This window comes from Neofelis nebulosa, chromosome 7 (assembly GCF_028018385.1).
Source record: "Neofelis nebulosa isolate mNeoNeb1 chromosome 7, mNeoNeb1.pri, whole genome shotgun sequence".
Lineage (NCBI taxonomy): Eukaryota > Metazoa > Chordata > Mammalia > Carnivora > Felidae > Neofelis > Neofelis nebulosa.
In genome coordinates, this window is record NC_080788.1 from 1,810,762 (window position 1) to 1,823,677 (window position 12,916).

The window sequence follows — 12,916 nt, forward strand, 5'->3', positions numbered from 1 at the left end:
AGGGCTCAGTGAGGTAGGGTTTAGGTGCAGGAATTGGAATCTTGGTGCAGCCGGCCTTCGCTTCACTGCCTAAATGCGTCATTTTGTTACCCTGTTTGTAACACTCTATCTACTACATCGACCTTGCCAGCATTTTAAAGGTTTTATGTGAAACATTCTGAGACTTTTAAACATGGTGCTCTACCCGGTCTTGCTTTCAGCCTTTTTTTGCCCTTGTTCTGAGAAATCTACATAGTTGGGACCCCAGCAAGATTCAGAAGTTGGCCTGTGGCCATCTCCTGACACACTCCCGTAGAAAATACCCCGGGAGTATTTGTGTGCGTGCGTGCGTGCGTGAGTGCTTGCACCTTTTATTTCAAATACATAATTTAAAAAACATAGGGAATGCCGTGCTAGATCTTGAGTCAGTGTTAACATACTGATACGCGTTCTTCCAGATTTCCTGCGTGTGCACATCCACACGTACGTCACACGCACACATACGTTTGAGGAATGGGGGTCATGTCATGTGTGTAATCGGCTTTGTAACTCCGTGTAAGCCTCTTTCCGGGCTAACGGAGTCCTCAGTGGCCCTCCCAGGAGCATACTGGTGGGGTGGGAGGGGGACGGCCACCCACCAGTGTCAGAATGTTACTGCGTAACTAAACTGAACCTCCTTCCTGTTTTGTCAGCTTCAGCATCAGATACGGCACAGCAGCCACCTGGAGAGCGCGGCAAGCCTCTCGAAAAGCCAAAACAGGAAAAGAACCGCTGTTTCTTGTGCAGGAAGAAAGTGGGACTTACTGGTAAGGGCCGAAGAGCAGTGGCGTCCGCCTCACGGTGTCCTTGACAATAACGCGTGCCCGACTGGTCCCGGCCCCAGGAGGTTCACGCGTGTTCCCACGAGAGCTGACCCTGGACTCCTTCCCGCTTCTGGGTTTTCTTAACGTAGCTTTAATCCTATACCTGAGAGTGACATGAATAGATGCTCTTTCACTGGTCCATCCCAGCAGAGTCTTCGAATGTCAGACGGGTCAGGCCCGGGCGCCAGGTGCCCCGAGGGCCAGAGAGTGCACACAGGAGGGGACCCAAGCTCGGCCGGCCCCGCCGTGAGACGCACTGTTACTCGGGGAGGGAGAAAACGTAGAGAGATGCCACTTGGGTGTGGAGCACAGGAAGCACAGTCAGCAGACCGCGGGAAGCCGGACAGGTGCCGCGGTTCATCCGAATGGAAGAGGGGGGTGTAGGAGCCCGTCACGGAAAGTACCACGACGGCAGCACGTTTGAGGCGGGCCCTGAAGGAGGGCTGGGACCCAGAGCTGATGGAGGAGGGGCGTTTCAGACAGAAAGAACAGCTCGACCAGAAGGTCGGAGGAAGGAAAGAACGGGGCCTCGTCAGGGGCCGCGGATGGGGAGTGTGGCCGCGGCACGGAGCGTGTGAACGGGGGCGTCGGATACGCGGTGAGACAGAAACACGGACAGGCTCACGACGTGCACTGTGCTTCCTGGTGGACGGCGGTCACGGCTTCTAAACAATGACCATTTCTCGCCGTGTGCGTGCCGGGCGCCGTGCTCTGTGCTCCGTAGCATAAGAACTTGACGTACAGAGCTGACAAGACCGGATAAAATCGGATGCTTTTTAGGAAGGGTTCTCCCGCCAAGGAGTAGGTTGGAGACCAAGTGGAAAGGGGATTATAATCTGATGTCAGAGACACTTAAGACTGGCCCGTACTTGGGCAGATGTGTTTATTTAGAGAATACAAGCACGGACAAATAAGACATTTCGAGATAGACGTATTCAGTGTCAAATACAGTCTTTCTGAGTCTCAGAAACACTCAGGCTTCGTGATGGGAAGGTGGAGACTCAGTAATTTTCATCTTGTCCGGTCTGTCGGTCTGGCGTTAGAGTTGGCTTCATTTTCCATTCATTGTCACGAGGGGACAGAATGTGTTTCTGAAACAGACAAACAAAAAGGTGGTAGAGGAAACTTCCATCAAATGTCAGGGTTCAAAATGTCGATTCCTGTGCTCCGTTTCCAGCAGCTCCGTCACATCAAAACGCTCCGTTGTGAGAAGCAGGACCGGTTTTCTATAAAGGCCCTCCACCCACACTCGAGATCTCTCTTTCGGCTTCAGCCCTGTGGGCATTTCCCTAAAATTAAATCGCATTATTGCACGTTTACCGTGTGTTAAGTGCTCACCACGTCCCCCATCCAGTCCCTACAGTAACTTATTCCAAAGTTACAGATGCAGAAACTGAGGCTCGGAGAAGCTCGGTAACTGGGCCCGCGTTAGTCAGCGAGCGGATTCACGCTGAGGCGGCCCTGACGCACCCCTGCTCCTGCTCGCACCCCTGCTCCTAGTCGCGCTGAGCCGCGGGAGCCCTGCCCCCACAGGGGTCTGCCGCCGGAAGCCAGCGTGGATCCAGGCCTCCCAGAAGTTTCCTTACACCTTCTTCACTAAATTTTAAGGTTGCCTCTGACCGTGTGCTTTCCTGCACACTTAGAATTTGGATTTGAGAAGCGTTTTACATTCGGTGCAGTGATCCCGACTTTGGTAGGAAGTAATTGTGGCCACGTCCCAGGTGGAGACCCGAGCGCAGGGCAGCGGTTGTGATTTGCCGTGCTACGCACCTGCATTTGTAGGGTAGGAACGAGGAAGGAAGCGATCAGCTGGTGCAGTCTGAACCGAAACCGTTACTAGGTCCTGCACCTGCCCAGCGTGATTGTTTAGACGCCGCGCTGCGTAGCCGATGCTGTTAGTGTTGACGGTGCTAAGGCACCGCGCAGTCAGTCCCTCCCTCCCGCTCACGCATGTGTACTGGTCCGTTTGCAGGGTTTGAATGCCGGTGTGGACATGTGTACTGTGGTGTACATCGTTACTCAGACGTGCACAATTGCTCGTACAATTACAAAGCTGATGCCGCGGAGAAAATCAGAAAAGAAAACCCGGTAGTTGTCGGCGAAAAGATCCAGAAGATTTGAACTCCTGCTGGAATACAAACTCCTTTGACCATCTGCAAACTAAAAGTTGACTTGAGGTCTTTTTTCCTAGTCCTGGGGAGTGTAGAGCAGTGTGCGTGGCACAGACCTTTTAATCATGCATGTCAACCAGAAGAATAGATTTTTGGTTTTGTTTTGAAAATGACTCTGAACATTTATTTCCATTGCAGTTTCTGTGGCTGAAAAGACTTAAGTAAACTTTACAAGTATTATCCTTCTAAGATCATTTTAATTTTAGTTGAGCGCAGAGGGCTTTTATAACAAACGTGGAGACCTTTCGGAGGGCTGTGATTTTCCCAGTATTAAACATGCATGCGTTGAACTTGCAGTTTATTTTTCTCGTTGTGTGTGTATATAGAGCTTTTCTCTGCAGCACGATTTCTCTTTTGATTAACGCCCGCCCGTTAGGGCACAACTAGTTACCAGTAACTGAATGTATCTTAATCATTATGGCTGCTTCTGTTGTTTCATTAACAAAGGTTATACCTGTGTTAGCATATAGTTTCTTTGCACCCACTATTTATGTCTGAATCATTTGTCACAGGAGAGTGTGTGCCGATGAGATTCTACGTCTGTGTGTTTCTGAATTGTTTGAGCGAGGGAAGGAACGGCTGTGTGCGTTTCATCGCCGACCGCAGGCTTCTTTCGGTAGCGTTCACCGGTCTGGGTGTGTACACGATACGAAGAATGATCTGGAGTAATCGTGCTGTGTTTATGTTTACCCCACCTGTCTGTGATTAAATAAAAAGGAAAACCATACGCTCCCTTGTTCTCCCGTTTCTCTTACTCTTGCTGGCGGCTCACCTTGACCTGTGGTGCTTTCGTTTCTCCTCCGCTGACTCCGCGCAGCTGCCGCCGCTGCCCTCGTCACGTCCGCTTGCGACCGATCTTGCCACGGTGAGTGGTGATCTCCCGTCGCTTTGCGTGGAGGACCTCAGCGTTTCTTTAACGCCAAGGACTGCTTTCAGTCGCTCAGAGATCACATTCTCCAGCTCTGCTCCTCAGCCCGTCACGCCGAGTTAGCGTCTGGTCAGGAAGGAGCTCCTTTTTCTGGTCCAATTCGAAGCGGAAAGGGCCTAAATCAAACACGGCAGCTACAGGATTGTGGACGAGAGAGACCGTCTGTCCCATGGGTTTCACACTTTATCTGCCAGCCAGCCGTTTTTACCCATGAAATACTACATAAAACAGATGAAAAGCACTATTTTACAATACAGATTTCTAGGTTTAAGTTTGTCTACCACTTTTTGGATGTAATGATGGCTTAGCGTTAAAATCTGTAAATGTGACGTATTTAAATGTAATCTGTCAATTTACTACATGAACAGATTCAAGAGAGAAAACCGTTCTGACTGGCTCAGCAGATTCAGGTTAAGCACCTAATAGAATTCAACACCCACTCATGATGAAAACTCTTGGTAAGTCAGAACCAGGAAGGAATTTCCTTAAGCTGATGGTTTCTGTGTAAAACCAAACAAAGAAATGAAAAGCGGCCATCTTCCAAAAAGAGGAAGCTCATTCCCTTTTAAAGTCAAGAACACAGGGCTGCCTGTGGTGAGTTGGAGATCTGTGTCCAGTAGAGTCAAAACAGAGTCGGTCATAGGAAGCAGGAAGGAGGAGACGCTCGGTATTTGCGTGTTAATCTGTTTGTTCTTACAGGAAGTCTAAAGGAATCTAGAGAAAGTGCTAGAAATCGAGGGTGTAGTTAGGTAGCGAGGTGTGGCATTACCTCTCAGAAGCCAGGTGCATTTCTTTATGGCAATAACTAGAAAGCCAGAAGATACCTTTTATGGCAGTATCATCACCAAGTACCTAGGATGTTAGCAATACATACTGAAGGCCTCTTTAAGAAAACCCTAGGGGCACCTCAGTGGCTCAGCCAGTTAAATCTCCGACTCTTGATTTCGGCTCAGGTCATGACTTCACGGTCCGTGAGTTCGAGCCCCCTCGTGGGGCTCTGCACCAAGAGTCTAGGACCTGCTTGGGATTCTCCCTCCTTTCTCTCTCTCTCTCTCTCTCTCTCTCTCTCTCTCTCTCTCTCTCTCTCTCTCTCCCTCCCTCCCTCCCTCCCTCCCTCTCTCTCCTCTCCTCTCTCTTTCAAACTTCAGAACTTTTTTCCTTTTTTTTTTTAAAGTATTATTAAGAGACAATAACTAAGACCTCAGTAAATAGGAAGACACACGTTAATAGCTAGGAAGACAATAGAAAGTTGTCATGTGTCCCCAAATGGACCTATAGATTCAAATATATTCCAGTCAAAATCACACCAAGTTTTCTCATGGAACTTGTTAAAGCAATTTCAAAATAAAAGGTGAGAAAGATCGCCAAGGGCTACAGCGTTTCAGAAAAGAAAAGGCAGGGCGGGGGGCACTTGTCCTGTCGGATGTTAAGACCTGTTCACATGAAGCTATGTTAACGAAGAGAGCTCGGTGTGAGCCAAGGGCTGTACACGTTTCCTAGTGGAGCAGCCCAGAATGCCCAGAGAAGGGCACAAGTGGACTGGACTTCGGCGTAAGAGGTGGCACGTCACATTGGGGAAAGAATTTGATAATTGGAGCTGAAATGACTGGGTATGTATCTGTGGGAAAGGGTGAAAGTTGATTTCCTACCCCATGCCATAGGAAGTTAATGTCTTAAATGTAACACAAAATTTTAAGACCTGGGGGAAAAAAGTAAAGATAACTGCTGCTTTGCCCTTGAGACATGAAGCATGAGCTGAAAGTTCTACTGACAAATCTGGCATTAAAATGAGGTGTTTTACACCCAGGAATACATTTAACCAAGGAGGAGAAAGACCTGTACACAGAAGACCTGGGTGAAAAAAATGGAAGCCGGTAACGAACAGAAAGATCCTCTGTGCTCACGGATTTGAAGAAATAATGTCGTCAGAATGCCCATAATACCCGAAGCAGTCTACAGACTCCATGCCGTCCCTTTCAACACACCAATAGCATTTTTCACAGAATCAGAATAAATGATTGTAAAATCAGGAACCACGAGAGGCCAAGAAACCAAATCAGTCTTGAGAAGAACAAAGGTGGAGGTACCACGTTCCTGGATGTTAACACTACTACGGCTACGAGAAAACCAGGGCGACAAAAGCAGAAAGAAACAACTGGGGCTCCATCAAACTAAAAAGCTTTCACATGGTGAAAGAAACCATGGACAGAATGAAAAGGCAACCTATTGAATGGGAGAAGAGATTTGCAAATGACATATATGGTAAGGGGTCAATATCCAAAATATGTAAAGAAGTGCAGCTGAACACCCCCCAAAAATACTTGAGTTAAAAAAAAAAAAAAAAAAAAAACAGGCAGAAGACCTGAGTAGAAACTTCTCCAAAGAAGACATCCAGACGGCCAACACACACATGAAAAGATGCTCAACGTCACTCGTCATCAGGGAAATGCCAATGAAAACCACAACGAGGTACCACCTCAACAGCTGTCAGAGTGGCCAACATTAACAACTCAGGAGACACAGGTGTCGGCGATGCGGAGAAAGGGGAACCCTCGTGCACGGTTGGTGGTTGAATGCACACTGGTGCGGCCGCTGTGGAGAACAGTGTGGAGGTCCCTCGACGAAAAGTAAATATACCATACGATCCAGCAGTTCTACTTTGGAGTGTTTACTTCAGGAAGACAAGCTAATTCAGCAAGATAAACGCAGCTTCGTTGTTCACTGCAGTATTATTTGTAAGAGCCAAGACACGGAAGCACCCTAAGGTCCCGTCGACCTATGAACGGATTAGGATGTATATATGTACAATGGGACGGTAGTCAGTCGTAAGAAATGAGCTCTTGCCATTTGCACAACATGGATGGACTTAGAGGTTATTTTGCGAAGTGAAATAAAGAAACACTGGGCACCTGGGTGGCTCAGTTAAGCGTCCGACTTCGGCTCAGGTCATGATTTCGTGCCCCATGTCAGGCTCTGAGCTGACAGCTCGGAGCCCGGAGCCTGCTTCGGATTCTGTGTCTCCCTCTCTCTCTGCCCCTCCCCTGCTCACACTCTAGCTCTCTCAAATGAATGAACATTAAAAAAAAAAAAAAAAAAAAAAGACAAATATTGTATGATTTCACTCACGTGGAATAAAAAATGAACAAACAAACAGACTTCAGTACAGAGAACAGACTGGTGGCTGCCAGGGGGGTCTGGGGGGTGGTCTGGCAGGTGAATACGTGAAAAGCATGAAGACGTACAAAATTCAGGTTATAAGTCACAGGGATGGAAAGTACAGCACCGGGAACGTAGTCAGTATTGTAACACCTGTATGGTGACACGTTGTAACTACACGGACTCTGATGAGCTTTTTAAATGCATGTGAGTGTCCAATCACAATGGCAAACACACCGGAAACTCACAGAATATCCTATGTCAACTATATTTCCACTTTAAAAAGAAAGGAAGATGAAGTCTTTTATGCACTAATAGATAATTTCTTTAATGTTTATTTTTGAGAGAGAGCACATCTCTCACAAGCTGTGAGATCACGACCTGAGCCAAAGTCGGACGCTTAATCGACTGAGCCACCCAGACACCCCCGCTCTAATAGATGATAAAGTGTCTTCAAACAAAGTGAAAAGCTGAGTTACAAACTGGGAGAAATTACAGTGCAAATCAACACGAGTGGCATCAGTGAGGTGTCATTTTACATCCGTTCAATTGGCAAAGATTTAATAGTCTGACGGTATCTAGGGTTGGAGGGATCCCACATCGTTTCTTATAAGCTGCTGGTGTTACTCAGAAGTGGGTCAGTCCTTTAGAAGATGTGTTATCTTTTAGGGTTGGACTTCGCACATCCTGTAATCCAGAAATGTCAGCCCTAAGTGTGTACTGAGGGAAAACTTGCACATGGATAACAGGAGTCAAGAGTTCCTCGCACCAGTCACAGAAAGCAAAAACCTAGAAACGACCGAAGTCCCATTGAAGACTGGATGAATAAAATGAGATACGATCTTCCAGTGGAATATTGTGTAGTAATTAAAACTAGTGACCCCCGACTAACCAAACAGAAGGCATGGTAAGCCTGAGAGATGTAGTGAGCAGAAAGGTCTCAAAATATACAGCATGCTCGCCTATAAAAAGGTGAGTAAAATACACTTCTTTTCGAGTCCTGTAGATGTGACTTACAGGAGGAGAAAGGACAGTGCTGAAGAGAAACGTAAGGATGGAATGCTTACAAGGGAGGAGGCAGGTACCGTGTGGTCAAGCCCCCAACATTTTTGAGAAGTCCATTCAGGACACTTAACATTGGACGTAACTAAAGGCAGACCATGTGTGAACCAGTGCTGAAAGGTCATGAACCAAAGATTAGAACTAACCCAGTTTTCTGTACCCAAGGTCCAAAGTGTTAAAATGTTATCTCTAAAGCTGTTTTGATGAGCACGTTGTGGAATTAAGGGTTACGTACGAAATGACATTGAATCAGCCCCAGCATTCAATTTGCAATTCACTCTTTAAAAAATTTTTTTGATGTTTACTTTTTTAGAGATGGGGGAGGGGCAGAGAGAGAGAGAGAGAGGGAGGCACAGAATCCGAAGCAGCTCCAGGTTCCCAGCCGTCAGCACAGAGCCAGACACGGGGCTGGAACTCATGAACTGCGAGATCATGACCTGAGCCGAAGTCAGACGCTTAACCCACTGAGCCACTGAGGGGCCCCTGTAATTTCGGGCTTTTTGCTTTTTTGTTTGTTTTTTGTTTTTGCCAAACTGTCACCAAAAAGCCGTTCCCACAAAGTCCTCTGGCTTCACCTTCACACCTAAATATTAAAGTCATAAATCACAAACTGTGTTGTTGTTCGGTCTTCATACCTAATTTGGGATTTCTGTACTCAAATCTAGCAAAGTGTCCTTTCCCCCAGTTTTCCCGGAACCCTAACTTTTGTACTGGGGAGTGCAATCTTGAAACTATTCCTGTGGTCTAAGCTCGAGTCTCAGAAGACACGTTCTTCCTGATGTGAAGATGGTTTATACTGAAGTGATAATCGCTGGACGGCCCCTTTTCTCATAGGTTGCCTAGAACATCTAAGTAGATATTCTTGGGGATTTAAAGAGGGACTCCTGTAGTTGTATCTTTTCAAAGACTGGCTGGCTCCCTGGCCTTGTTTTCCGTCTTTCATTAACACACAGAACGAGAGAAATTTAGAGACTCGGCGGAATGGAGGAAAGTCAAGGATGCAGAGAGGAGACGGATAGAATCTAACCAACAAAACCTGGTAAACCATGTAGAGGGCAGCCTCCCAAAAGGCCACTGACATCTATAACATTAAAACGTGGCCCTATGAGACATGAGAGGCCACTACTGCTGTTCCCATGGGCATCGTAAGAGTAAAGGGATACCGTGAACAACTCTGCTTACAGTGATAACTTAGATGAAATGGACCACTTCCTTGAAAGGCATAATTACAAGAACAGGAGAAAGAACTCACCTAACAGGCCTTTATCAAAAGAAATTTAATCAGGGGCGCCTGGGTGGCTCAACCGGTTAAGCATCTGACTTGGGCTCAGGTCACGATCTCACAGTCTGTGAGTTTGAGCCCTGTGTCGGGCTCTGTGCTGACAGCTCAGAGCCTGGAGCCTGCTTTGGATTCTGTGTCTGCGTCTCTCTGCCTCTCCCCTGCTTGAGCTCTTTCTGAAAAATAAAAACATTTTTTAAAATGTTAAATACTTTTTAAAAATAAATCAAAATTGTCAATTCTTTAAAAAATAACATCCCTGGGACAAATAAGCGATTATAGCAAGGTTGCAGGGTTACGAGGATAATACACAAAAGCCAGTTGACATAATAAATACCAACAACAAAAAATTTGAAATTAATACACCATTTTCCATTAGTGCTTGAAAAAACATGGAATACTTTAGTAAAAGTCTAACAAAATATGTACAAGATGTCTGTGAGGAAGACTACAAAATTAATGAAGAAAAATCAAAGAAGATCTAAACAACTGGAGAACTATTCCATGTTCATTGAAGGACGACTTAGTATGGTCACTTCTTCCCGACTTGATTTATAAATTCAACCCAATCCCAACCCAAATCTCAGCCAGCTGTTTTGTGGATACTGATGAAAGTGATTCAGAAGTTGGATGGAGAGGCAAACAGCCCAGAAGAGCCAGTACGGCAAAACTATAGAACTTCTAGAAAAGAAAATCTAGATGACTTTGGGTTTGATGATTTTTTTAGATAAAACCTGGGGTCCTGGGCTGCTCTGGGCTACACTGAGAGAAAAAATTGATAGGTTGTACTTCATCAAAGCTAAAAATTGCTCTGCAGAAGACCCCGTTAAGAGAATGAAAAGGCAAGCCACAGATGGGGAAGAAAATATTGGCAGAACACATATCTGATATAGGACTTTTATTCAAAATATATAAATAACTCTTAAACCTTAACTATAAGAAACAACCCAATTAAAAGATGGGCAAAATATCTGAAGAGTCGCCTCACCAAAGAAGATCTACCGACGATAAGTAAGCAAATGAAGAGGCACTCAATGTCCTAAGTCACTGGGGAAATGCACATTGACAGTGAGATACCACCGCGTGCCTACGTACGCAGAGACCAGCCCAAATCAGAACACCGCAAATGCTACGGACGGTGTGCAGCAACAGAAACTCTCATTCATTTCTGCTGGGGATGCAACACGGCACTGACACGTTGAAAGACAGTTTGACAGGGGCACCTGGCTGGCTGGCTCAGTGAATGGAGCGTGTGACCCTTGATCTCTCGGGGTTGTGGGTTCGAGCCCCACGCTGAGTGTTGCTAGAAATAAAATCTTAACAACAACAACAACAAAAAAGACAGTTGGACAGTTTCTTAAAAGACAGTTTGGGGGTTTCTAAAGAGAGTCTTAACCCTACAAGCCAGTGATTGCACTCCTAGGTTTTTGTCCACATGACTTAAAAAGTATGTTCACACGAAACCCGTACACGAATGTTTCAGTAGCTTTATTCATAACTGCCCCAAATTGGAAGCAACCCAGATGTCTTTCAGTAGGTGAATGGATCGACACCGTGGGACGACATTCAGCGGTTACAAGAAGTGAGCTACAAAGGCACAAAGACACAGAGGTACCTTCACTGTAAATTGGGAAGTTGGAAGAGGCCGGTCTAAAAAGACGGCAACCGTATGACCTTCTGGAAAAGACAGAATTACAGTGACAGTACACAGAGTGGTGGTTATGGGTGCGGGTGGAGCACAGGAGGGTGAATCGTGGCAGCACTGATTTGTAGGGCGGTGAACCTCCTCCGTCTGGATGATACCGTAACAGTGGATCAATGACACGGATTTGTCCACACTCACAACCGCACAACACAGAGTGTAGAACCATGACGTAAATCACGGGCTTCGGTTGACAATGATGGGTCAATACTGGTTCAGCGGCTATAACAAATGCAGACGAGTTGGTCGCTCGCTGATCACACTTCAGATGCTCCGGTGGCTCTGATGGGATAGCACACATCTAGAACACCTCCATCGCCGCGGGACATACCGTTAGACATGGATGGTCTGGCCCAGTGATGGCGTCCCGGGCTGCTCTGGGCTTCTCGGTGCACAAGCAGGAGGAGAGCCCCGAGGAGGCCCGCGCCCCTCAAAAGAGAGCCCAGCCACGGTGCACGTGAGGCTTCGGGACTCCGCTGGCCTGTCGGGCACAGAGGGATGCGGGAGGGGATCCGAGGCCAGGGAGGCAGGTGGCAGAGTGGCAGGAGAGCTCCTGATCCCGAAACCCGAGGGGAGAGAAAGTGGCCTGACCTTGAGGCTTTGGTCCTGGGGACTCTGAGAAGAGGGGCGGGGGTGTTTGCGAGCAGCCCTGTGGACCGAGGGGAGCCGGGCTCGGGGAGAGCTCCGTGTGCTGCAGCGTCTCAGCAGGTCAGCGGGGAGTACTGGCCCCTCTGCCCACCCTGCCGCCAGTGTCTGTGGGGCTTCCGTCTGGCTTCAGTCCCCAGGGGGCTGCGAGGCACCGTGCCATCACAACAGGGATCCGGTAGAACCTGAGACCCTGCGGCGGCCTGAAGACAGACGGAGACAGAGGAGGGCAGGAAGGAGACTCTTGGGGCGGCACAACCCCCCACCCCACCCCACCCAGCGCCGGCTGGGCTGGGTCACCTGGCTCTGCGCCCGCCCACCGGGGACCCGAGAGAAGAGGGGGCTGTGATAATGGCTACGCTCTTGGATAGAGCAAGGGCCTCCTCTCCTGAAGGCTCGGGTCCAAAGTTTCTCACCCACCTTGTAGGGAGGACACCTTGTGCTTGGCGCGTACCTCTACGTTCTGTCCTCAGAGGAGCGTATGTCCTATGCCAACCCGAGTGACATTGTCCCCTCAAAGGAGCTCCCCATCCAAGGCACCTTGGGAACCTGACTCCAGCAATTCAAGGGGCAGTGACATTTGCAGGGTGGGTGGAAGGACCCGGATGGGACTCCTGCGTGCTGCGGGGACGCTCCCCGCCCGGTGTCATCCCAGTGGGGGCAGCGTCCGCCTCCTGCCCATTGGGCAGCCGGCAGCCGCACCAGATTCAAGCCCCCTTCCCGCTGCTCTCGCAAACCACATGGGGGAGAGGCCTCCTGTGTGCGGAGGCCGGAGGGGTGGCCTCGCCTCCGAGGGAGGCCCCGAGTTTGGCGCCACAGAGGCTCACGCGGGCCCTGGCCGCGGAGGGGCTGAAGCTGGCGTCCACACCCTCCGGCCCGGGGTCCCCCTCCGACAGCGGTGCTGGAGAAGGGAAACGGCGTGCCAGCACGGGAACCGCCTCGGCCACTCAGATGGTAGTGAAGGAACCTCTCTGGCCACGCGGAGAAGCGCTCCGGGGAAACATACAGGGAAAGAGGGAAGACTTGGCTTCTGTTTGAAGCTCACAAAGATGGAAAAGGGACAGACGTGCAAATGGCACGAGCAAACCGCAAGGGCGTGTGAGGACTGGGGCGGCGGTCCCTCCTCCCGAT

At 48.5% G+C, this 12,916-nt stretch overlaps 1 protein-coding gene and 1 long non-coding RNA gene across 3 annotated transcripts in view; one reads left to right on the forward strand and one right to left on the reverse strand.

Annotated features, from left to right (window-relative positions):
- The window catches only part of ZFAND6 (zinc finger AN1-type containing 6), a 74,591-nt gene extending 70,851 nt beyond the window's left edge, over positions 1 to 3,740 (forward strand). Inside the window, exons 4-5 of one of the 2 annotated variants that reach the window (XM_058736337.1) lie at positions 672 to 785; positions 2,815 to 3,740. In XM_058736337.1, the coding sequence (XP_058592320.1) occupies positions 672 to 785; positions 2,815 to 2,963 (263 nt within the window). In that variant the 3' untranslated portion in view covers positions 2,964 to 3,740. The remainder of the gene's footprint in view (positions 1 to 671; positions 786 to 2,814) is intronic. The other variant, XM_058736349.1, reaches the window with a different exon arrangement.
- A 7,171-nt stretch (positions 3,741 to 10,911) lies between these two features.
- LOC131515911 (uncharacterized) lies at positions 10,912 to 12,914 on the reverse strand. Its single transcript, XR_009263739.1, has 2 exons — positions 12,206 to 12,914; positions 10,912 to 11,988 (listed from the first exon to the last, which is right to left on the reverse strand). It is a non-coding gene; the product is annotated as an uncharacterized LOC131515911 (long non-coding RNA).
- Positions 12,915 to 12,916: the final 2 nt, after the last annotated feature.